This window comes from Thalassophryne amazonica, chromosome 13 (assembly GCF_902500255.1).
Source record: "Thalassophryne amazonica chromosome 13, fThaAma1.1, whole genome shotgun sequence".
NCBI lineage: Eukaryota > Metazoa > Chordata > Actinopteri > Batrachoidiformes > Batrachoididae > Thalassophryne > Thalassophryne amazonica.
Genome location: NC_047115.1, coordinates 51,680,515 through 51,704,308, shown reverse-complemented (window position 1 = coordinate 51,704,308; position 23,794 = coordinate 51,680,515). Strand labels below are relative to the sequence as shown.

At 41.1% G+C, this 23,794-nt stretch overlaps 1 protein-coding gene across 3 annotated transcripts in view; it reads left to right on the top strand.

Annotated features, from left to right (window-relative positions):
- Window positions 1–23,794, top strand: part of tasp1 (taspase, threonine aspartase, 1) — a 67,470-nt gene that overhangs the window by 29,744 nt on the left and 13,932 nt on the right. Inside the window, exons 11-13 of one of the 3 annotated variants that reach the window (XM_034184831.1) lie at window positions 3,713–3,823; window positions 7,815–7,913; window positions 9,969–10,042. In XM_034184831.1, the coding sequence (XP_034040722.1) occupies window positions 3,713–3,823; window positions 7,815–7,913; window positions 9,969–10,042 (284 nt within the window). Of the gene's footprint in view, window positions 1–3,712; window positions 3,824–7,814; window positions 7,923–9,968; window positions 10,043–23,794 lie in introns of all 3 variants that reach the window. The other 2 variants (XM_034184830.1, XM_034184832.1) reach the window with 2 other exon arrangements.

Genomic DNA, 23,794 nt, shown 5'->3' with positions numbered 1-23,794 from the left:
GGTTTGGAGTTTCAGCTCTCTCCAAAGATTTCCTATTGAGTTCAGATCTGGAGACTGGCCAGGCCACTCCAGGACCTTGAAATGCTTCTTACGGAGCCCCTCCTTAGTTGCCCTGGCTCTGTGTTTGGGGTCATTGTCATGCTGGAAGACCTAGCCACGACCCATCTTCAGTGCTCTTACTGAAGGAAGGAGGTTGTTTGCCAAAGTCTCGCAGTACATGACCCCATCCATACTCCCTTTAATACGGTGCAGTCATCCTGTCCCCTTTGCAGAAGAGCAGCCCTGGAGTATGATGTTTCCACCCCCATGCTTCACGGTTGGGATGGTTTTCTTGGGATTGTTCTCATCCTCTAAACATGGTAAGTGGAGTTGATTCCAAAAAGCTCTATTCTGGTCTCATCTGACCACATGACCTTCTCCCATACCTCCTCTGGATCATCCAGATGGTCACTGGTGAACTTCAAACGGGCCTGGACATGTGCTGGCTTGAGCAGGGGGACCTTGCTGTCCTGCAGGATTTTAAACCATGACAGCATCATGTGTTACTAATGTAATCTTTGTGACTGTGGTCCCAGCTCTCTTCAGGTCATTGACCAGGTCCTCCTGTGTAGTTCTGAGCTTTCTCAGAATCATCCTTACCCCACAAAGTGAGATCTTGCATGGAATCCCAGACCGAGGGAGATTTACAGTCATCTTGTGTTTCTTCCACTTTCTAATAAATAATCATAACAGTTGTTGTCTTCTACCAAGCTGCTTGCCTGTTGTCCTGTAGTCCATCCCAGCCTTGTGCAGGTCTACAGTTTTGTCCCTGGTGTCCTTAGACAGCTCTTTGGTCTTGGCTATGGTGGACAGGTTGGAGTGTGATTGCTTGTGTGAATAGGTGGCTTTTATAGAGGTAACAAGTTCAAGCAGGTGCAATTAATACAGGTAAAGAGTGCAGAATAAGAGGGCTTCTTAAAGAAAAATTAACAGGTCTCTGTGAGCCAGAATTCTTGCTGGTTGGTAGGTGTTCAAATACTTATTTGCAGCAGTAACATACAAATAAATTATTAAAAAATCATACATTGTGATTTCCGGATTATTATTATTTTTTTTTAGATTATGTCTCTCACAGTGGACATGCACCTAAGATGAAAATTTCAGACCCCTCCATGATTTCTAAGTGGGAGAACTTGCAAAATCGCAGGGTGTTCAAATACTTATTTTCCTCACTGTACCAAGGTGCAAACTTGACAATGACCAAGTGATGATCCTGTAATATTAGTACAAGACACAGGTGCTGACCGTATAACCAATTACTTTAATGGTTGGCAAAAAGCAGAAGAAGACAGTCATTCATTTTCTACTCGTATATCTGTTTACTCCAATCAAGGGTTATGGGAGGCTGGTGCCTTTCCCAGCAGTCACAGGGTGAGAAGCGCGCTACACCCTGGACAGGATGCCAGTCTATCAAACACTTGGTATCCTCAATTCCAAATCATTCTAGGTATTGTGAGAAGGAATGACTGCATTACAAAGTGGAAAATGTTTTTTTGGAATGTGTTGCACGCCTTGAATGCAGGAATGGATGTATGTTAAGAGCAGTCTAAACCGGATCACGGTATTATCAACGCATTGGTATAAGACATTTGGTACGCATATCGGTATTCCCGTCCCAATATTTTCGATATCAGTGCTGGATGTAGCGAGTCGTTAGTCCGCTGTTATATGTGTGAGGTCTGAGTTGAAAAACACAGTTTGCGTTATCTCGCTGTGTATCAGTGTGGTGGTGGTGAAACAAATGAGCAGCACACCCGCTTTTAACACTTTTTTTTTTTTGCTTTTTTTTTTTTTTTGCTGCTACTACGACTACTGCTACTACTAATAGTAATAATTAGAATAATAGTAATATTTTAAACAACTAAAATAAATATTACTCTGTGCCTCAATATTACTACAGTTCTGTGCTGAGTGGAATTGATGAGCTATGTAAAATATTTTTTACTTTAACTTTTATGCATAACCAAAGTTTGAAGTAAAATCTTTTTTGGGGGGGGTGGTGGTGGGACTGCTGTCTAAGCCAGGGTGTAACTGGACCTGTTTGGGGATATAGCTTTAAAACCAGGCTGGTTAGGGAAGCCATGAATATGCAAAAATTATTTAGGCTCTTGGCATTCATAATCTTATCAAACAAACATGAATGTTATGATGTCAATTTGGGATAGGGTAAAGGCAAACAAAAGGTGAAAATCTGCAAGAAAATACTAATATAACACACAGTAAGCAGTGTAACTAAAATATTAAACTGTTTTACACACAAACAACATACAGTACAATTTATGAATACATTTCAATAAACTTATAGTAACAATATTCTGCACATAAATGTATCGATATTATGATTGAGGATCGGACATCCATTGATACACAACATCATGTTCATGTTTTAAGAAAAGATATAGAGCCCTTTATATTAACAAGATGACCAGAAGATGAGATATCTTGGGTTCCACTGTGGTGTGTGTAGGTATTATCTTGGAGAAACCACTACATCAAGATAAATGTTTTTCATCATGCCCATGCTTAGGCACACCGTTATTTAAAACCAGAACTTGACAGAATCAGAATTTTGACAGTATGTCACAACATATGCAACTCTATGAGAAAGTAAAGAAGGAAAAAACTCTCTGAAAAAAATAAACACTAAAAAAAAAATACAGTGATATGGTGACAAAATGAGTACAGTTTTGGTAAAATGCTTCTTTTTCCCTAATGTAGTAACATTAGAATTGTGATCTTTTAAAAACATTTAGTATATCGGAGCATGTTGTTAGATAAGGAAGTCAGAAAATGTTTCTGGCTTCTTCATCCTGCTTTGAATCTGTTTTATTGTACAACCTCAATTCCAGTGAAGTTGGGATGTTGCATGAAATGTAAATAAAAACAGAATACAATGATTTGCAAATCCTCTTCAACCTGTATTCAATTGAATACACCACAAAGACAAGATATTTAATGTTCAAACTGATAAACTTTGTTGTTTTTGTGCAAACATTTGCTCATTTTGAAATGGATGCCTGCAACACGTTTCAAAAAAGTTGGGACAGTGGCAACAAAAGACTGGGAAAGTTGATGAATGCTCAAAGAACATCTGTTTGGAACATTCCACAGGTGAACAGATTAATTGGAAATGGGTGAGTGTCATGATTGGGTATAAAAGGAGCATCCCCAAAAGGCTCAGCCGTTCACAAGTAAAGATGGGGTGAGGATCACCACTTTGTGACCAACTACATGAAAAAATAGTCCAACAGTTTAAGAACAATGTTCCTCAACGTTCAATTGCAAGGAATTTAGGAATTCCATCATCTACAGTCCATAATATAATCAGAAGGTTTAGAGAATCTGGAGAACTTTCTACACGTAAGCGGCAAGGCCGAAAACCAACATTGTTAGAAGGAAAGGTGATGTAACACAGTGGTAAATATACCACTGTCCCAGCTTTTTTGAAACGTGTTGCAGGCATCCATTTCACAATGAGCAGATATTTGCACAAAAACAATAAAGTTTATCAGTTCGAACATTAAATATCTTGTCTTTGTGGTCTATTCAATTGAATATAGGTTTATATAAGTGTTTTTACTTCCTTCAGTTCTGTTAAAATCTAATTAAATGCATGCACACTTACAACAAATAAGTTAGTTGACACAAGCTCACGTCTGTGTGTCCTTATCAGGCTGCGGAGAGCATCTGATTCGCACTATGCTGGCACGGGAGTGCTCCTCTGCCATGCATTCTGAAGATGCCCACCAGGCGCTGCTGGAGGCTATGCAAAACAAGTTCATCAGTGAGTCACTCACATGCAGCTTGATTCACACACTTATCCATACGTGATGATTGTTAGCCATCAAAACATGTGCTGCAACACAGAATTACAGAGAGAGATCAGGGGCACCCACCCCCCCCCCCCCTCAAAAAACCCCAACAACAAAAAAAACAAAACAAAACATGCTAACAGATGTGGCCAAACATGTGGCCCACTTTTGATTTATGGGTCATTTTCACAAGTTAAACAGGATCCTAATTTTTTCCACACACTGTTGATCGCCACAGATAACTTGGGAAGATGTAATTATTTTGATATTTCATGCAAAGCCTTAAATTTTTTATTTTGTCCTTATTCTCAGAAGTGGATTTTTTTTTCTCTCTTTTTCTTTGGAAACCATTGTTAACTGTGCTTGCTCTCTGTGTGTGTGGATGGCCACTGGAAAACACTCAGACAAGACAGAGCAGTGGAATAAAGGCTATGCAGAAACCAGGTGGTTACAGCCTTGTTCTGGCCTCCTTTAGAAGTCCATACCCAGTTTGGCTTCACAGTAGACATCTGTAACATCACGACATTTGGACAGACTGACTGGAGACCATTTGAAGTTAATTCTTCTGTTGTTTCCTTTGGAGGCGCACATCAAGTTAAACAAAGCTCCATAATTCCTGCTTTAGCATGAGCAATGATGGCAGTGTCTGTGATGTGGACGCCTCTCAATCACATTCCAAAACACACTACATTTACGTTGTTTTCTGTAAATGAAACTTTTCTAGTGACTCACATCATTTTCTTTTATAGATCCTGGCAATTCTAACTACCCTGTAAAACATGCACTAATGCTCACATTTTCAAAAATGGCCAAATTTCATGTCCCCCCCCCCACTTTGATTGTAAGAACTAAAATGACAGTGAACTGTAAGATCATAATTGAGATGTATGCCTGTTTTCAGCTTTGGAGATATCAGGTTTGTTATGGAATATTCAACAAAAGAGAAATTGTAAGAGCCTTTAAAAATCAAAATGAATACCAGATTCTATATAAATGTTGTCTGACCTATATTGAAAAGTGTTTTATATAGTGGAGAACCCATTACTATACAGATCTAAAACTAGAATGGAACATATGAAGGATTGGGGACGGGAGAGAACAAACAATGGCATGCAAACATCAGAATTTCTCCAAAGGCACCAGTTGGTTCCGTTGAGTTGTTTCTTTTTCAAGACATTTATGGACATGCTGCACGTTTATTGCACAACATTTTTTAGCCTGGGTAGCACAGTGGGTTAGTGGTTAGTACTGTTGCCTCACAGCAAGAAGGTCATGGGATCGATTCCCACTTGTGGCCATTCTGTGTGGAGTTAGCGTGCTCTCCCCATGTTTGAGTGGGTTCCCTCCGGGTGCTCTGGCTTCCTTCCACATCCAAAGACATGCAGGTTAGGTGGATTGGAAAATTGAAATTGTCTGTTGGTGTGTGCAGGTGTGAATGTGTTTATTTGTCTATATGTGGTCCTGCAATAGACTGGCGTCTTGTTCAGGGTGTACCCCGCCTCACACCCTATGACTGCTGGGATAGGCTGCAGCCCCCCCCCCATGTCCCTTAATTGAAGTAAGCGGTTGCATGTGAGTGAGTGATTGAGTGATTCTTGTTGATTGAAACTTGTGTCCCAGACAGGAAAATGTATTACCGATATGACAAACATGTAACTTGAAACGTTTTCATTCATAATTTTTTTGTATATTTAGGGCTTGATTTATGAAGATCTCAGATCAGGAGTGTGAAATTGCATGGGCAAACCAAATTTTTGCACGTAGGGGTGGAGACAGTTTTGCGAGTGATTTCCTAAGAGTAAATGCATGTTTTGTAGTGGATGGTAATATGACGTCTCAGCAGTAATGACAGGAAATTTGTGTGTGTTAATGTTTATAAGCGCAAAATGAAATGAAATGAAATCAGCCACTTAAGTTACTGGATCCAGTTGAAAGCATTTCTTCACTCAGATCTTTACCCAGATCTAATATACATGGAAGACAACTCCATACTCAAGTATCAGTTATGGGGGGGGGATACTGTGGGAGTATGGGGTACCGGAACTACTGCAACATGTGATCAGGTCTGTGTATGACCAAAGTAGGAGCTGTCTCTGTATTCTTGACATCACATTGGACCTGTTCCCGGTGGGTGTTGGACTACACCATGGCTACCCCTTGTCACCATTCCTGTTCATTATGTTCATGGACAGGATTTGAAATCACATTTGGGGACTGGAGGGTATCCAGCTTGGTGAGTTCAGAGTTGCGTCTCTGCTTTTGTGATTCTGTTGGCTTCATCCGACAGTGACTTCCAATGTGCACTGGGCAAATCTGAGACCATAGTGCTCTGTCAGAGAAGGGTGGATTGTCCCCTCTGAGCTCAGGTGAGACGTATTGCCCCAAGTGGAGGGGTTTAACTATCTTTGAGTCTTGTTCACCTGTGGGGGTAAGTTAGAGCATGAGATCGATAGACTGCTTTGGGCGGTGTGTCTGATGTTTTACGGAGGCTGAACTGGACTGTTGTGGTGAAGAAGGAACTGAGCCAGAATGTGAGGCTCTCAATTTACCGGTCAGTTTACAATCCTATCCTCAACTGTGATCATGAACTTTGTGTAATGGCGGAAAGAATAAGGATACCAGCGACAGAAATGACATTCCTCTGTCTGGTATCTAGGCTTACACTCAGGAAGAGTAGCTCAACTATCCAGATAGGACTCAGAGTAGAGCTACTGCTTCTTCACATCGAAAGGAGCAAGTTGAGGTGGTTCTGCAGCTACTGAGGATGCTCCCAGGTCATCTCCCTAGGGAGGCCTTCCAGACATGGCCAACTAGGAGGAGACCCTGGGGAAGACTCTGGACATGCTGGAGTGATTATATTTCCCACCTGGCTTGGGAGCGCCTTGGGATCTCCCAAGAAGGGTTTGAAAACAAGACCTGGACCCAAATGAGCTGCAAAAATTAGCATGCAGGTATATTTGTGAGGCCATTGTGAGGAGTTGGGGAAAGTTTTAAACTTGTCTGGGTAAATCATGATCCACAAAATGTGACGTGTCAGATTTTAACTGGTGCAAATAGTGGGTACACTTGTGTCAAAATAGGTGAAAGTAGATGAGCAGACAAGAGTACCCAGTAAGCTAGACCGAGTGTTCTTTGAACAAATGCGTCCTTCTGATCCTTCTCTGCAATATCAAACCCAACTCACGCTTTCCAACAGAAGACAGTTTTAAGATGTTCACATAAATGTTTTAGCTTTTTGGAAAAGTGTGGAAAAACTTGGAAGTGGTGTTTTGTAAACAATCGTGTTATGGGAATCGTATGTACTCGTGCCTATTTGGGTGTATTCTGCAATGTTCAGTTACACTGATGCTATGTAAGTGGATATAAAGTAGTAGGTAATATGAATTTTGCCTACAGTTTGAAAACGTAGACCCAATTTCCTCAATTTTGCATTTGGGATGCTTAGCTTGAAAGTTTTGGAACTTGTTTTGTTATTAGAAAATTCAGCCATATTACTTTTTTTTTTTTTACTGAGTAGAGCAGGGGTGGTGGCCAAGTGGTTAATGCGCTTGGTTTCAGTTCGGAAGGTTCTGGGTTCAAATCCCACCCCTGCCACATTTCTCCATGTAATGTGGAGTTGCGTCAGGAAGGGCATCCGGCGTAAAACCTGTGCCAAATCAACATGCAGATCCACCTTGGATTTGCTGTGGCGACCCCGAGTGCAAACAAGGGAGCAGCCGAAGGGACTTACTTTTTTTTTTACTGAGTAGCCTAAAATACATTGACAGAATAATTGCTTTCAGTTGCGTTACTTAGCCAAGGTTATAACCATTTTTATTTATTTATTTTTATAGCTCACCTTAATTTGATTAAAAGAACTTGTTTTTGATATAGGAAACTTTATTGACTAAGACAAAAAACAAACTTTCCATGTTCAAACCATATTCAGTGATCATATGTGTGATGTTTTCTTTGCTTCTCCAGGCTCACCCTTTCTGGCATGTGAAGATCGTGTTTTGGGTGGGGTAATTGTCTTGCGGTGCTGCAGATGTGTCGAGACTCAACCATCTTCAAATTATGAGGGTATACTGGGTATGACATTAATCATTTTAAGTCATAGGCAAACTCATACCAAAACAGCTGGAGTCAGAGATTTGTCTGTGAATATTTAATAATCCATCATCAAATATTTTGGAAGGAGGACAGGGAGGGGCACTGTGGTTTTCTTGGCAGGTGGTCTGTGTTTTCACATGCACAATCAGGCTCTAATTTCACACTCTCCGTCTCACATTCAAACACACCTCCCACTGTTGGATCAACCACTAATCTTCAGACAAGTAAAGGTCATCTGTGTATTGTCCAGTTCATCTTATTGTTTGGGGCATTTGGTTTCCTTACCTGGCCATTTCCAGTCCTGACTGTCAAGGAATTCAGCTTAATCTGGCTTTAGTCCTACATTTATGGAGCACATTTGCTGCTGCCGATTGATAAAGTACTTTAGTGTTTCTTTTCAAATGCAGTTTTGCACTCCTGTATCAGTAGTTTTACAAACTTGATTGTGTATGTCATAGTCTGTCAGTCTTTGTCCATGGTAATGGAAACTTGATTTGTCCATGGAGCACTCCATACATTACCATTACATTTAGTATAGTATTTTTCTTATTAATATCAATCAAAAACATGGCATGTAGATAGCATAGGATAAGGACAATCAGTTATGCTTACTTCAATACGTGTGTGTGTGTGTGTGTGTGTGTGTGTGTGTGTGTGTGTGTGTGTGTGTGTGTGTGTGTGTGTGTGTGTGTGTGTGTGTGTTTGAGTTATCTCAACGTCTAATTTTTGGAGACCCTGTAACTACCTCAAATATCTAAGGTGGGGACTTTTTGTTATTGCAATCACAAGCCACTAAGCCTGGGTCATTTTTGGGAATACAGTGATTGGATATTTAAGCAAAGTCACTGTTATTTTGTTGAGCGTAAGAACAGTTCCAAAAGAGTGTGGGCCAAACCTACTATACTGTGCTTTAAAAAAGTGAAAGTTTGTTGTTCATGACCTATATTAAATAACTTATAATAAAACGGACATTAATGGATTGAATAAATACTAACCCCCTTTCATATAACATAACCAAATTAGCATTTAGACAGTAGCGTTTGGAGTAGGATAAATCAGTCACTAAGACAGGTGAAAAGTATAATACAGCATAGTGAATCTGCTTAAGCCGCCTCAATTTTCACATTAGGTTTAAAGTCATTTTAACTGTGTTTTATTAATTTTTAGAGTTATTTGAGTTTACATAAAAGAGCTTGATAAGAAAAAATATGCAAAGCGTGTGAGTGCTTATGTCTGGGATGTTTTTTTTTTCTTCTTCTTTTTAATGTTGGATCACTTAGATTTTTTTTTTTACTTTGAAATTAATGGGCATGCTATTTATAATTTTGTGTAATTATACATTAAAGTTTTTTTGTTCACTGAAATTCATAAGGCATTAAGTTTGTTTATATATTTCTAGATCATCACCTAAATTATCTTGAAGTGAATGTGAGGTCTAGAATTTTCCACCCTCTGAGGAAGCAGATTGGCAGCAGTGGTAAGGAATATGCTTCTGTTTTTATAAAACGGGAAGAACCTTCACGCAGACCAGACTTGGTAGGGTGGCCATCCGCTATGGCTGTTCTAACAAGATTGAGTTTAACAGGAAAGTTACAGCAAAGACAGCCCAATACAGTTTATTGTGAACATTGGTGGGATAACATAATTGAACAAACAACATGATAAAGATCACAGTCAAGAGACACTTGTATAAGATGAAAAGTATGATTTTTTTTTTTTTTTTTCTCTTCTTTAGGCACGGCACTGTATTAGTGTTCATAGGAATAAACATTGTGTCACCCATATCCTTTTAGCAGTGCATTTAATTTTAGGATCCAGCTCAGCTCAGAAATAAAGATAATGATAAAAACCAGACCATTTCAATGTGAAATTGAACTGTAGTCAAATACTAAAGCCCTTTCTCTGACCACACCCTCTCTTCCATCCCTACCTTGTAGTCGAATACTTGTATTATGATTGATTGATTGGTTTTCTCTTGGATGCCTCTGTCCATGTTTCTGAACATTGTGTTCTGTGTTTTAACAGTGGAGTTCCTGTGGAGTCACACCACGGAGAGCATGTGCGTTGGCTACATGTCTTCCCAAGACAGCAAAGCAAAGGTGCAGTTTTCTTCAAAAGTTAATAAACGTCAGAATAATTAAATCATATTCAGAAAAGGGCACTTGAAATGTCTCAAACTATAGTATTCACAAAATGTGATTATGTATTGGCCAGTGCTTGAATGGAAATCAGACATGCTTTTGTCTTTACTTGGTATTACTTTACTGAGTTGCATTTTAGGAACAGATTTTATTGTCATTTATAGATGTTGTCTTCCACACATCACATTTTCCAGAACAGATTGAGTCACTTTGTTGAAAAAGATGCACTTTGAATTACATGAAGTGATGTATTTGTAAAGGTTTTCCGACTGAAAATAGGAAATGTGACAAAAACAAAGTGCATAAAATTTTTTTAGTTGTAGACAAAGCGTGTGATCACACGATTAATCAGTATGGTTTCTTAATAGAGCTAAGTGTTTCTGTCCCCTGGATCCAGGTACATTTGTTTGGCTATATATCTCTGTCTCTCTGTATGAAGAGGGGCTGCTATTGTTCAGGCCCAGTTCATATTTCAAAGTATTAGCCCACCTGCCTTCCCATCAAATGCCCCCACTCTGTTTGCCTGTCTTTCTTTCTGTCTTTGGTCTGTCTCCTACTTGTCATTCTCCCACTCTGGGCTTACCTAATTCCACAGTACCATAAGGTTTTATTAAGCAGTGCACCACTGACGATATCTGTATCAATCTGAGTATTTGTCAGGTGTGCTGTGTGTTGGGCCTTTTAGTGATATGTCAGCATGCAAGCTATCCTTTCATGCCTGTGCCAACATAAAGAGGTGCACAGAACACAGTGAACTCTGTGCTGTACATCTGCATTTGAAACAACAAAACACTATGGTTGTTGATAAAGTGTAGACAGACTTATTCACAATGATGTATAAATTATGTTTGAAGTGTATAGCCGGAGGATTAGCAAGTGTTACATTACATAACATTCATAACTGTCATAACCAGCGACTTAGGTGCTTTTGTTGGCGAGGAATGTTTTACTGACCTTGGCTTCATGGAAGATGGTGTGATCTTTTGCTTAATCAGTGGATACCCTGTTTAAAGCATTTGAAGCTGAGTGAGGAATCAGAGTGTCTGGGTTTGTGATGTCCAGGATAAGACTAAGATCCAGGCTTTTAAGGACTTCTTGGACATGGCCATCAGAAGTGTATCTGTATGCAGTGAAATGGTCAAACTTGTAGAAATCTTCATTTGTCTCAGCAGTGACTTTCGTGTCTCTGAGCACACAGTCTTTGAGATCAAGAGCCGCCTATGAAGAGTTTATGGAGAAAAATCGGAGCAGCATATTACTGCTGCAGTATTAAAATTGAGACATTGGCACATAGAGTGTATACAGTGCCATTGTGAGCACACCTACAAACTCCCATGTCTTTGCGCTGCATTCAGTGTCATATGTAGGCAACACTAGCCTGCTGTATAATACTGTGGCACACAAATTTAGACTCACTTGCACTGTGAGGCAGCATTAAATTTGACGGTTTGGCCATGTGCACATTTCTCTATGCATGATCTAAGCACATAGTTGTCTGGGTCTTGGGGACAACAGTGGCTCGAAGGCCAAGTGAACACCTATGCTTATTCTGGTGGCAGATAGATGGTTACTTTCGAGAGGTGGGGCTGGACCTGTTGTCTGCCTTTGTGGTTGCCATCCAGGAAACAAGGTGGTTGCATGGTGTTGTGCTTGCAGCAAAGTGGAGCACCAGTGCATTACAACCCCTGGCAAACATTATGGAATCACCGGCCTCGGAGGATGTTCATTCAGTTGTTTAATTTTGTAGAAAAAAAGCAGATCACAGACATGACACAAAACTAAAGTCATTTCAAATGGCAACTTTCTGGCTTTAAGAAACACTATAAGAAATCAAGAAAAAAAGATTGTGGCAGTCAGTAACGGTTACTTTTTTAGACCAAGCAGAGGAAAAAAATATGGAATCACTCAATTCTGAGGAAAAAATTATGGAATCACCCTGTAAATTTTCATCCCCAAAACTAACACCTGCATCATATCAGATCTGCTCGTTAGTCTGCATCTAAAAAGGAGTGAACACACCTTGGAGAGCTGTTGCACCAAGTGGACTGACATGAATCATGGCTCCAACACGAGAGATGTCAATTGAAACAAAGGAGAGGATTATCAAACTCTTAAAAGAGGGTAAATCATCACGCAATGTTGCAAAAGATGATGGTTGTTCACAGTCAGCTGTGTCTAAACTCTGGACCAAATACAAACAACATGGGAAGGTTGTTAAAGGCAAACATACTGGTAGACCAAGGAAGGCATCAAAGCGTCAAGACAGAAAACTTAAAGCAATATGTCTCAAAAATTGAAAAATGTACAACAAAACAAATGAGGAACGAATGGGAGGAAACTGGAGTCAACGTCTGTGACCGAATTGTAAGAAACCGCCTAAAGGAAATGGGATTTACATACAGAAAAGCTAAACGAAAGGCATCATTAACACCTAAACAGAAAAAAACAAGGTTACAATGGGCTAAGGAAAAGCAATTGTGGACTGTGGATGACTGGATGAAAGTCATATTCAGTGATGAATCTCAGATCTGCATTGGGCAAGGTGATGATGCTGGAACTTTTGTTTGGTGCCTTTCCAATGAGATTTATAAAGATGACTGCCTGAAGAGAACATGTAAATTTCCACAGTCATTGATGATATGGGGCTGCATGTCAGGTAAAGGCACTGGGGAGATGGCTGTCATTACATCATCAATAAATGCACAAGTTTATGTTGATATTTTGGACAATTGAAAGGATGTTTGGGGATGATGAAATCATTTTTCAAGATGATAATGCATCTTGCCATAGAGCAAAAACTGCAAAAACATTCCTTGCAAAAAGACACATAGGGTCAATGTCATGGCATAGGGTCAATGTAAAATGAGCAGATCTGATTTGATGCAGGTGTTAATTTGGGGGATGAAAATTTACAGGGTGATTCCATAATTCTTTCCTCAGAATTGAGTGATTCCATATTTTTTCCTCTGCTTGGTCTAAAAAAGTAACCGTTACTGACTGCCACAATCTTTTTTTCTTGATTTCTTACAGTGTTTCTTAAAGCCAGAAAGTTGCCATTTGAAATTACTTTAGTTTTGTGTCATGTCTGTGATCTGCTTTTTTTTCTACAAAATTAAACAACTGAATGAACATCCTCTGAGGCCGGTGATTCCATAATTTTTGCCAGGGGTTGTATTTCAGATTTGACTTGTGGAGAGTGCATAGAATGTGGATCAGCCCTCTGATGCCTTTTTTTTTTTTTTTGAGTAATCTCAATAAACCAGACCGAGTTCTTTGTATTTGTAAAATCTCAACAACTGTTTTCTTACATTTTTAGTGTACCTCACTATAAGCATTACAGTGAATATTTTGTCTTAATTCATGTGATTTAGTACGTATCAAGTGTTTGACACTTGAAGTTTTTAGTATGTTGATCACAGAAGAAACACCAGTGATGCTTTATATTGATTTCACAACAATAACTGTGTTTGCATATATATTTTTAAGGTTGCATTTGTGACCTTTCATATGTATTGTGCTTAATCATTCATTCAAGAGAAATACTTGGAATTGCTTCATGAATTCACAAAAGTATGCACAATAGTGTGTGTGCAGTGCATTCAGATTTAGAATCATTCGCAAAACTCCTTTTTTAGGAACCAGAACCCTTGCTTCTATTTGCTGCTGAAGGAAAAAATATGTCTGTAGTAGTTCCTGGATCTCTGGGGAGAAGGTCTGTGCTTCACTGAGAGAATTCATTCGTGTTACAGCAAAGCTGGGGCACACAGCTGCTCGACCAAACCTCACACAGTCCTATCAAAGACTGACTCTAGATTTATGGCAACGGTTAGAAAGTTCTTATATGCTTTGGAGCTCCAGCCTTTTTGGGTGGTACTGCAGGTGAACATTATATCATCAATTTGGTGACAAAACAAGGTTTTGCATGTTGGTCTAAGGACTAGCTCAAAGTTGCCCCCCACTCTCTGCAGACATCTCTTACATTGGGGGAGGATACACATATTACTGAACATGTGTTCTTTCATCTTTGATGAACTTCAAGAACTCTTTGAATGGAAACTTAGTGCAAAGAGGCTCCAGCTGGGATGTCTGCTGGCTGCATGCTTCTCTTGCAAAGTGAACTTAGTGCCACAAAATGCCGTGGAGAATTCTGCTGAATGACTGTCATCTTTAAGGCATAATTCATAATTGTGGCTTTTACCCTCAAACAGAATAAGTAGGAGCAGCAGAATTGCATAATGCAACATTTGTGTCTAGGTTGTTACTTTTGTTTCTGTTGAGGAGCGTTTGCGCTTCTTCATCCTTATGTCACTGAAAGGACACTTTGAACAGAATTCATAACACCCATATTTTGGCCGTTGGAGGTCACATGATGATATACATGTATTAATATGGGCACTGCTGTGAACAGTCTGAAAGCATATGCCAATCAAAACAGCTATGGAGACTGCCAAAAACAAAGTAGTCGCGAGTACTCATTTTTCCGAGTGTTTCTGACAGCGTTTATGTCACTCTGAGTAAACATCCCAGTGCATTGTTGAATGGTGTGGACCAGTGGTGTCCAAAGTATTCCAGAAAGGGCCAAGCGGGTGCAGGTTTTCTTTGCAGCCACTGACTCCAGCAGGTGATTTTGCTGATTAACATCACTTTGAGCAGATGAGATAAGTTCATCTGTGTTCTTATATGCTTTGGAGCATATAAGAACACTTACAGTGAGGAAAATAAGTATTTGAACACCCTGCGGTTTGGAAGTTCTCTCACTTAGAAATCATCGGGGGGTCTGAAATTTTCATCTTAGGTGCATGTCCACTGTGAGAGACATAATCTAAAAAGAAAAATCTGGAAATCACAATGTATGATTTTTTAAATAATTTGTTTGTATGTTACTGTTGCAAATAAGTATTTGATCACCTACCAACCAGCAAGAATTCTGGCCCACACAGACCTGTTAATTTTTCTTTAAGAAGCCCTCTTATTCTGCACTCTTTACCTGTATTAATTGCACCTGTTTGAACTTGTTACCTGTATAAAAGACACCTGTTCACACACTCAATCAATCACACTCCAACCTGTCCACCATAGCCAAGACCAAAGAGCTGTCTAGGGACACCAGGGACAAAACTGTAGACCTGCACAAGGCTGGGATGGACTACAGGACAACAGGCAAGCAGCTTGGTAGAAGACAACAACTGTTATGATTATTTATTAGAAAGTGGAAGAAACACAAGATGACTGTCAATCTCCCTCGGTCTGGGATTCCATGCAAGATCTCACTTTGTGGGGTAAGGATGATTCTGAGAAAGCTCAGAACTACACAGGAGGACCTGGTCAATGACCTGAAGAGAGCTGGGACCACAAGTCACAAATTAGTAACACATGATGCTGTCATGGTTTAAAATCCTGCAGGACAGCAAGGTCCCCCTGCTCAAGCCAGCACATGTCCAGGCCCGTTTGAAGTTCACCAGTGAAAATCTGGATGATCCAGACGAGGCATGGGAGAAGGTCATGTGGTCAGATGAGACCAGAATAGAGCTTTTTGGTATCAACTCCACTTACCATGTTTAGAGGATGAGAACAACCCCAAGAAAACCATCCCAACCGTGAAGCATGGGGGTGGAAACATCATACTCTGGGGGTGCTCTTCTGCAAAGGGGACAGGATGACTGCACCGTATTGAAGGGTCATGTATTGCGAGATTTTGGCAAACAACCTCCTTCCCTCAGTAAGAGCATTGAAGATGGGTCATGGCTGGGTCTTCCAGCATGACAATGACCCCGAACACACAGCCAGGGCAACTAAGGGGGGTCTCCGTAAGAAGCATTTCAAGGTCCTGGAGTGGCCTGGCCAGTCTCCAGACCTGAACTCAATAGAAAATCTTTGGAGAGAGCTGAAACTCCAAACTTGAAAGATCTGGAGAAGATCTGTGTGGAGGAACGGGCCAAAATCCCTGCTGCAGTGTGTGCAAACCTGGTGAAAAACGACAGGAAACATGTTTGACCTCTGTAATTTCAAACAAAGGCTACTGTACCAAATATTATCATTGATTTTCCCAGGTGTTCAAATACTTATTTGCAGCAGTAACATACAAATAAATGATTCAAAAAATCACACATTGTGTTTTCCGGATTTTTTTTTTTTTTTTTTTTTTTAGATTATGTCTCTCACAGTGGACATGCACCTAAGATGAAAATTTCAGACCCCTACATGATTTCTAAGTGAGAGAACTTGCAAAATCGCATGGTGTTCAAATACTTATTTTCCTCACTGTAAATTGGTCAACACATCTGTGTTGACCAGTTTAAGAAACGAGTTGCAGTTTAATTGCAAAGTTGACATAAGCATGATGCTGTTATGGTTAGAGGTCCGGACGGGATGGGACTGGTACAGGTGATGGAATGAAATGCTGGGAGCAAGAACCAGAACAGGTTGTGAACAAAAGAGCTTTATTTACAATAATAAATAACTGAGTTGTTGAGCTGGAGGAAGCCTGCTGAGCCGAGACCGGGCCCATATATAGTGGTGGAAGTTCAGGAGCCGCAGTGCACACAGGGCCAGACTTGGGTGTCTGAGAATGAGCTGGAGTCCTGGAGTATATGGTGCTTGAACTGGAGCCAGGTGGGATGCAGAGAGCCGAGAACAAGAAACTAGGAGGACGGAGGACAACAGAGGTGAGTGACTGCACTTGCAACACTGGAAGCCTTCAACCACAAACTGTTCACTGTAGGCTTTAGACAGGAACGCCCACAGTTCATGAATTGTCCTCAGAAGTCAGATGCTGCGCATCCCATGATGCAGCTTCAACTAAGCAGGACCTGGCTCTAGAAACGACTCAGAAAGTTCTCAGCTGTTCTGCATCAGAGCTCATACTGTTCTTGGAAACAGTTCTTTGAAATAGTTCTTGAATACAGTTCTTGGAAACGGTTCTTATGACCCAGTCACATGGCACACGACGATTCCTGAACGAAGGGAAAAAAGTAAAAAAAAACAAAAAAAACAACAAAAAAAAGTCACATTTCATTGAGAAAAGGTGGACAAAAGAGCTTTATCACTGAATAGCCTGCAAAGCAAGAGCCAAAAGGGACGAAAGAGGAACTAAACAAAACCGAAGCTAACAATCTCGATGCTATAAATGAAATGCGCCTGGAGCCACAGCTGGAGCAGTGTGTGTCTGCATCTCTGAGTTCCAGGACTTGGCATTGGGACACAGCTCATAGTGCATGAGTTCTGGAGAAACTGCAGTCAAAAACTGTGGAGGTCTGTGTGCACGTTGGTGGGTCCACCTGCTTTGGTTCCTTGTCCTTAATCATCAGAATCCACACTGTCTGACACGCTACGCACTCCGTCTTGGACCAACTTTAAAAAAAAAAAAACTCTGGTGTGCCGTGGTCACTGCTGTATCACTGTATTACATTAATAAGCCATATTTATATATATATATAAATTTAATTATATTAGATTCAATTATGTGTGTGTGTGTGTGTGTGAGAGAGAGAGAGAGAGAGAGAGAGAGAGAGAGAGAGAGAGATAGAGAGAGAGGAGAGAGAGAGAGAGAGAGAGAGAGAGATAGAGAGAGAGAGAGAGAGCCTTATAATAGAAAACTGTCAAAATGGGTACTAAGTATAAATGTAAAGATGACTGAATATATTAGAGCAGTATGAACGTGCATCGACTCCCCATGTGCAGTTATTCCACGACCTGCAGCTAATCCACAACGTGAATTCTGCCTTCCAGAACAGCTCTTTATATAATCATTTGAATTATCTATTCATATTGTTAAATTTAATAAAAAATAAGCGCGCGCAGGAGCTGCAGCTGTCACTGCTGCTGCGTTCAAGTACCGTTGGAAATTACACAACTTTTTTGTTGTTTCAAATTCAGCAGTTGCTTGTGGCAAAATAATTAATTGTATCCACACAAAAGATTAATTCTTTCCTATATAAGGTGCCTGAGCCCATTGAAGCTGACCCCCCCCCCACCAAGGTGAAAAAAATCCAAGCAAACAGGCTAAGTTTGCCCTGTAATTTCCGATGGTACATGAACGCACCATCAGAAGCAGCGCTCAGAAGCAGCTTCTGTACTGTGTGAAAACATTCAGCTGGTCAAACGAAGTCAAACTAAATGCTGACGTTACAAAAACTAAGCAAACGATTAAAAAACGTCAAGAATGACAGCAAAGGGAAACACGGATGAATTGAGGTTGTTGTTGCCCTTCGTTCAAATTTTTCAACAGTTTAAAAATCCTGACGAAGCGCCAGCTGCAGGAACAAAGCTGAGCGAAGGTTAAACGATGCCAACAAAAGTCAATGAAAGTCCAGATTTCTGGTTTCGTTAAGGCTTCATTGCCCTTCATTAAGTGCCTTGTGAATGGGCCATTAGTTATGCACAGACACAAACAGGAGCAGCGTGAGAACGGGATCTCACAGACATGCAGGAACTTAGCTGAATGTTGGCAGAGCTATGCGCTCTGAGGCAGAGAGCAGATGAGTTCCAAAGTGACGTAGTGCAGAGACTGGCACGGGAGCCAGGAGCATGAGGTGTGGGGAAAGCACAGGAAAGCGTCCAGAAACACCAAAAGTTCAACGAGCTCTAACACGGAAACTAGAGATGGCCAGACCACCTTGAAATGAGCTGCGGGAAGCTCAGATGTCAGAACGCATGGAAGCGTCAGCATAGACAAGGTCATGGGTTTCTCATGGAAGGCCCACGGAAAGTCATGAAAAACTCTCGCTGGTCAGGGTCACCAAAGACTCTGGTAAAGACTGAGCTCAGAGTTTGGCCCCAAGTAGCCGGCTCCTGACCAGGAGTTTATGAGCGTCAGCTATGAGGAGAAGATGAGCTGCAGGTGTTCCTCGGCTCTGCAGCGCACCACCTGGAAGGAAAACAAACTACACACACAAAGTTAAAAAGGGCAATGACAAAGGCAGACCCTGACAGATGCAGTGTCATGATAACTCGCATTTAAAGTGATCGCTGTTCATTTCAATGCAGTCACGGAAACAACAGCAGCCGCTCTCCACTGTAAGAAGACGTACTGCATGTGCATGTCCATTAGTTATGAATACAGCCTGTAAAATAAATAAATAAATAGAATAAAATAAAGTCTCTGCTAGAGGCTCAGCTTTGTACACATTCATAAGTGTTGTCGATGTAACTGTGAAAAATCTTAGAAATACATCTGTGTGATCAGGCAGCCTGTAAAAACAGCAGAGAGTTCCGTGTGCACGTTCAAGGCCGTAGCTATAATGGGGTTAAAACAGCGTCCTGCTCTGGTACAGACAGCAGACTCTGCACACATCTGGATCCAAAATCTGACACACTCTCAAAATAAAAATGAAGCATACCTGATCCAGTGAGGAGAACAAAATAGAAAGGGAATAAAACTGAACAGGGCACTTACCCATTGTCGAATGATTTCAGCATGATTAAATATGTAATGTTCAGCGGTCCACGCCATCAAAGAGGTCATCACACACGGATCACATGAGATCGGCAGCAGGACCATGAAATAATGTCAAGCCATCCACGCCATCAAAGCGGTCCCGTCTGGCATCATCACACACTGATGGTGTACAACGTCCTCTTATGGACAGGTGTCCTCCTGGGTTCTGCTGTGCTGAAGCCCATCTTTGTGCACATGGGTTGAACATGCCTGTGGACAACTCTCTGCTGCCAGCCTGATAGTTTTGCCATTGATGTCTCAATATAGAAGAAGAAAAAATCAAGATAATCCCAGCTGCCATGGACAGCTGTGTCCAGCCCACTGACCATGAGCTGCAGCTGCTGGACTCCCTCGGCCTCTTCCAGCAATGATGATCATCTCCGCTATTTTGGTATGCTCCCATGGCAGCTTTGTTGTCAGCCCCTCATGATTGTCACATGTTAGAAAGTCCATTATCTCCTGAAAATAATGTATTCTGACTTTTTCCAGTGTAAGAAACACAGCTGCATTTTCAGGCAGCTTGTAAAAACAGCATCGTAGCAGAGTTTCAGAACACGGCTGGGTTGAAAAGAGCATCATGGAGACTTAGAATGTACGCATTCATGGCGGCAGTTCTAACTGGTTTAAAACAGCATCCTGCTCCACAGACAGACTCAGTATTCCCAACTTTTTCCAAGTGTCTGCTTGCAGGTCCACTGATCTGAATGAATGCTTAGCCATCACTTTTGTATGAATGGTCAGTAGTTTGATGAGCTGATGTTGCAGCATTCATTTCACTCTATTGGCCATTCTACTGTTTCTGCTTTTGCTCAGACTGGCACTGGCCGCCAAAAAAAAGAAATGCAGAGTGAAATGTTTTCCAGAAATGCACCTGCTGACTCATCGAGCAAGAGGTTTAATTTATAATAAACTACATCAGCAACCACTAGTTGTTACCTTGTGTGCATGGATAGACTTAGAATCACAAACACTGTGTTGTTGAACGGCACATTCAAAACATGCGACATGTCCTTTAAGCACCTAGAACAAGAGACCTTTCAGCTGCAAAAGGACCCCAAATTGACTTGGCACTGGTACTCCTTCTCCTCTGTGTGTTCAAGTGTTTGAGGGTTGAGATGCGAAAAGGAAGCCAGTGTTTTGGTCTGAGCTGTTGGGGTTTGTGGCACGGCATCGAGTGGTACGACTTTCTTTAGAGGAGATTTAATTGTTTTCACATACTTTTTTTATTATTTCAATCTAATTTGTTTCTTAAATTGTGTTTATTGGCAAATATTTCTTGAGATTTAAGATGTTTAGGGGTCAGTATTGCCATTTTTTGTCTGAATATAAGACTGCTCCAATTGTAAGATAACCCCCTTTTTCAGGACATGTTTATGGAAGAATACTTTCTGAGGCCCAAATCTTTTATTAAGGAAAAAATTTTATGTGAAAGTAATGCTTTTTTTTAAAGGCTAGAATGCATAGTGTAATAAACTGTACCAGTGGACCAACCTTGACTTCTCAGATCGTCATGTCAGCAAGTTCTCCCCAGGCTGAATTTTCAGCTCACCACTTGCGTAATGAAGTACAACCCCAGTTGCAATGAAGTTGGGATGTTGTGTGAAATGTAAATAAAAACAGAATACAATGCTTTGCAAATCCTTTTCAACCTATATTCAATTGAATACACCACAAAGACAAGATATTTAATGTTCAAACTGATAGATATTTTTGTTTTTGTGCAAATATTTGCTCATTTTAAAATAGATGCCTGCAACCTAAGTCCCTTCGGCTGCTCCCTTGTTTACACTCGGGGTCGCCACAGCAAATCCAAGGTGGATCTGCATGTTGAATTGGCACAGGTTTTACGCCGGATGCCCTTTCTGACGCAACACCACATTACATGGAGAAATGTGGCAGGGGTGGGATTTGAACCCAGAACCTTCTGAACTGAAACCAAGCGCATTAACCACTTGGCCCCCACCCCTGCCATTTCAAAAAAGCTGGGACAGGGGCAACAAAAGACTGGAAAAGTTGATGAATGCTCAAAGAACACCTGTTTGGAACATTCCACAGGTTGGAAACAGGTGAGTGTCATGATTGGGTATAAAAGGAGCATCCCCAAAAGGCTCAGCTGTTCACACGAAAGATGGGCTGAGGATCATCACTTTGTGAACAACTGTGTGAAAAAAATAGTCCAACAGTTTCAGAACAATGTTTCTCAATGTTCAATTGCAAGGAATTTAGGGATTCCATTATCTACAGTCACAATATAATCAGAAGATTCAGAGAATCTGGAGAACTTTCTACACGTAAGCGGCAGGGCGAAAACCAACATTGGATGCCTGTGACCTTCGATCCCTCAGGTGGCACTGCATTAAAAACCGACATCATTGTGTAAAGGATCTTACTACGTGGGCTCAGGAAAACTTAAGAAAACCATTGTCAGTTAACACAGTTCGTTGTTACATCTACAAGTGCAAGTTAAAACTACCATGCAAAGCGAAAGCCATACATCAACAACATCCAGAAACGCCGCCGCCTTCTCTGGGCCCGAGTTCATTTGAAATCGACAGACACAAAGTGGAAAAGTGTGCTGTGGTCTGACGAGTCCACATTTCAAATTGTTTTTGGAAATCAATGGATGTCCTGTCCTCTGGACAAAAGAGGAAAAAGACCATCCAGATTGTGACCAGCTCAAAGTTCAAAAGCCAGCATCTATGATGGTATGGGGGTGTGTCAGCATTGATGGCACCATCATTATAAAGCACAAGATACAACAACGGAGACCCCATAATGTTGAATAATTGAAGTCGTACATCAAGCAAGAATGGGAAAGAATTCCACCTACAAAGCTTCAACATTTAGTGTCTTCAGTTCCCAAACACTTATTGAGTGTTGTTAGAAGGAAAGGTGATGTAACACAGTGGTAAACATACCAGTGTCCCAGCTTTTTTGAAAAGTGTTACAGGCATCCATTTCAAAATGAGCAAATATTTGCACAAAAACAATAAAGTTTCTCAGTTTGAACATTAAATATCTTGTCTTTTGGTGTATTCAGTTGAATATAGGTTGAAGAGGATTTGCAAATCATTGTATTCTGTTTTTTATTTACATTTTACACAACGTCCCAACTTCATTGGAATTGAGGTTGTATGTACAAGGTCTATTAGAAAAGTATCCAACCTTATTATTTTTTTCAAAAACCATATGGATTTGAATCACGTGTGATTGCGTCAGACAAGCTTGAACCCTCGTGCGCATGCGTGAGTTTTTCCACGCCTGTCGGTTGCGTCATTCGCCTGTCGGCAGGCTTTGAGTGAGGAGTGGTCCACCCCCTCGGCGGATTTTCATTGTCAGGAAATGGCGGAATGATTTGGGCTTTTTTTCCATCAGAATTTTTTCAGAAACTGTTAGAGACTGGCAGCTGGAAACCATTCGAAAAATGTATCTGGCTTTTGGTGAAAATTTTACGGGCTTCACAGAGAATAAGGACTGTTACTACAGCTTTAAGGACGCTCGGCGCGCCGCGCTCCGTGCCGCCATCGAGAGCCACAAACCACTGGATCATTTCTAAACGGATGGCTCTGTGGAGCCGGGACCGTCGTGTGCACTTTCTTTGGTTATCACAAGAGCTGGACATCAACCATTTTCCGGCAGATTTCACTTTTAAGTGAGCTTTGAGATGGCGTTCAGACAGCTGTCGGTGGTTTTTCCATCGAGTGATTATCCAAGAAATTGTGGATGTGCCTGGACATGCCAGAACATGTCCCGTGAGGCTTCATCACGGCGTTGCTTTGCGCCATGCGGCACCGCCACGACGCGTGGAATTCCTCTGCACGTCTGTCTCAATGTGCCAAAAAAGTGCTGATGTCCACGTCTTTTCACAATTCCTGTGCTAGTCAGATGACGTCCCGGATAAAATACAGCATCCAGTTTGGAAATGAACGGCACATTCCACTGTTACAGGAGTTTTTGTCATGGAAAGAGGAGCGGAGGCTTCGCGCATCGCGGCGGTGCCGCATGGCGCACAGCAATGCCATGATGAAGCCTCACGGTACATGTTCTGGCATGTCCAGGCACATCCACAATTTCTCGGATAATCACTCGATGGAAAAACCACCGACAGCTGTCTGAACGCCATCTCAAAGCCGTCCTGTGAGATCAAAACGGAGGTGGTTTTGTCTCGCTCCAGTAGCGAAGCCATCGCGAAGCCTCCGCTCAGCTTTCCATGACAAAATCCTCTTGTTAAAAGTGAAATCTGACGGAAAATGGTTGATGTCCAGCTCTTGTGA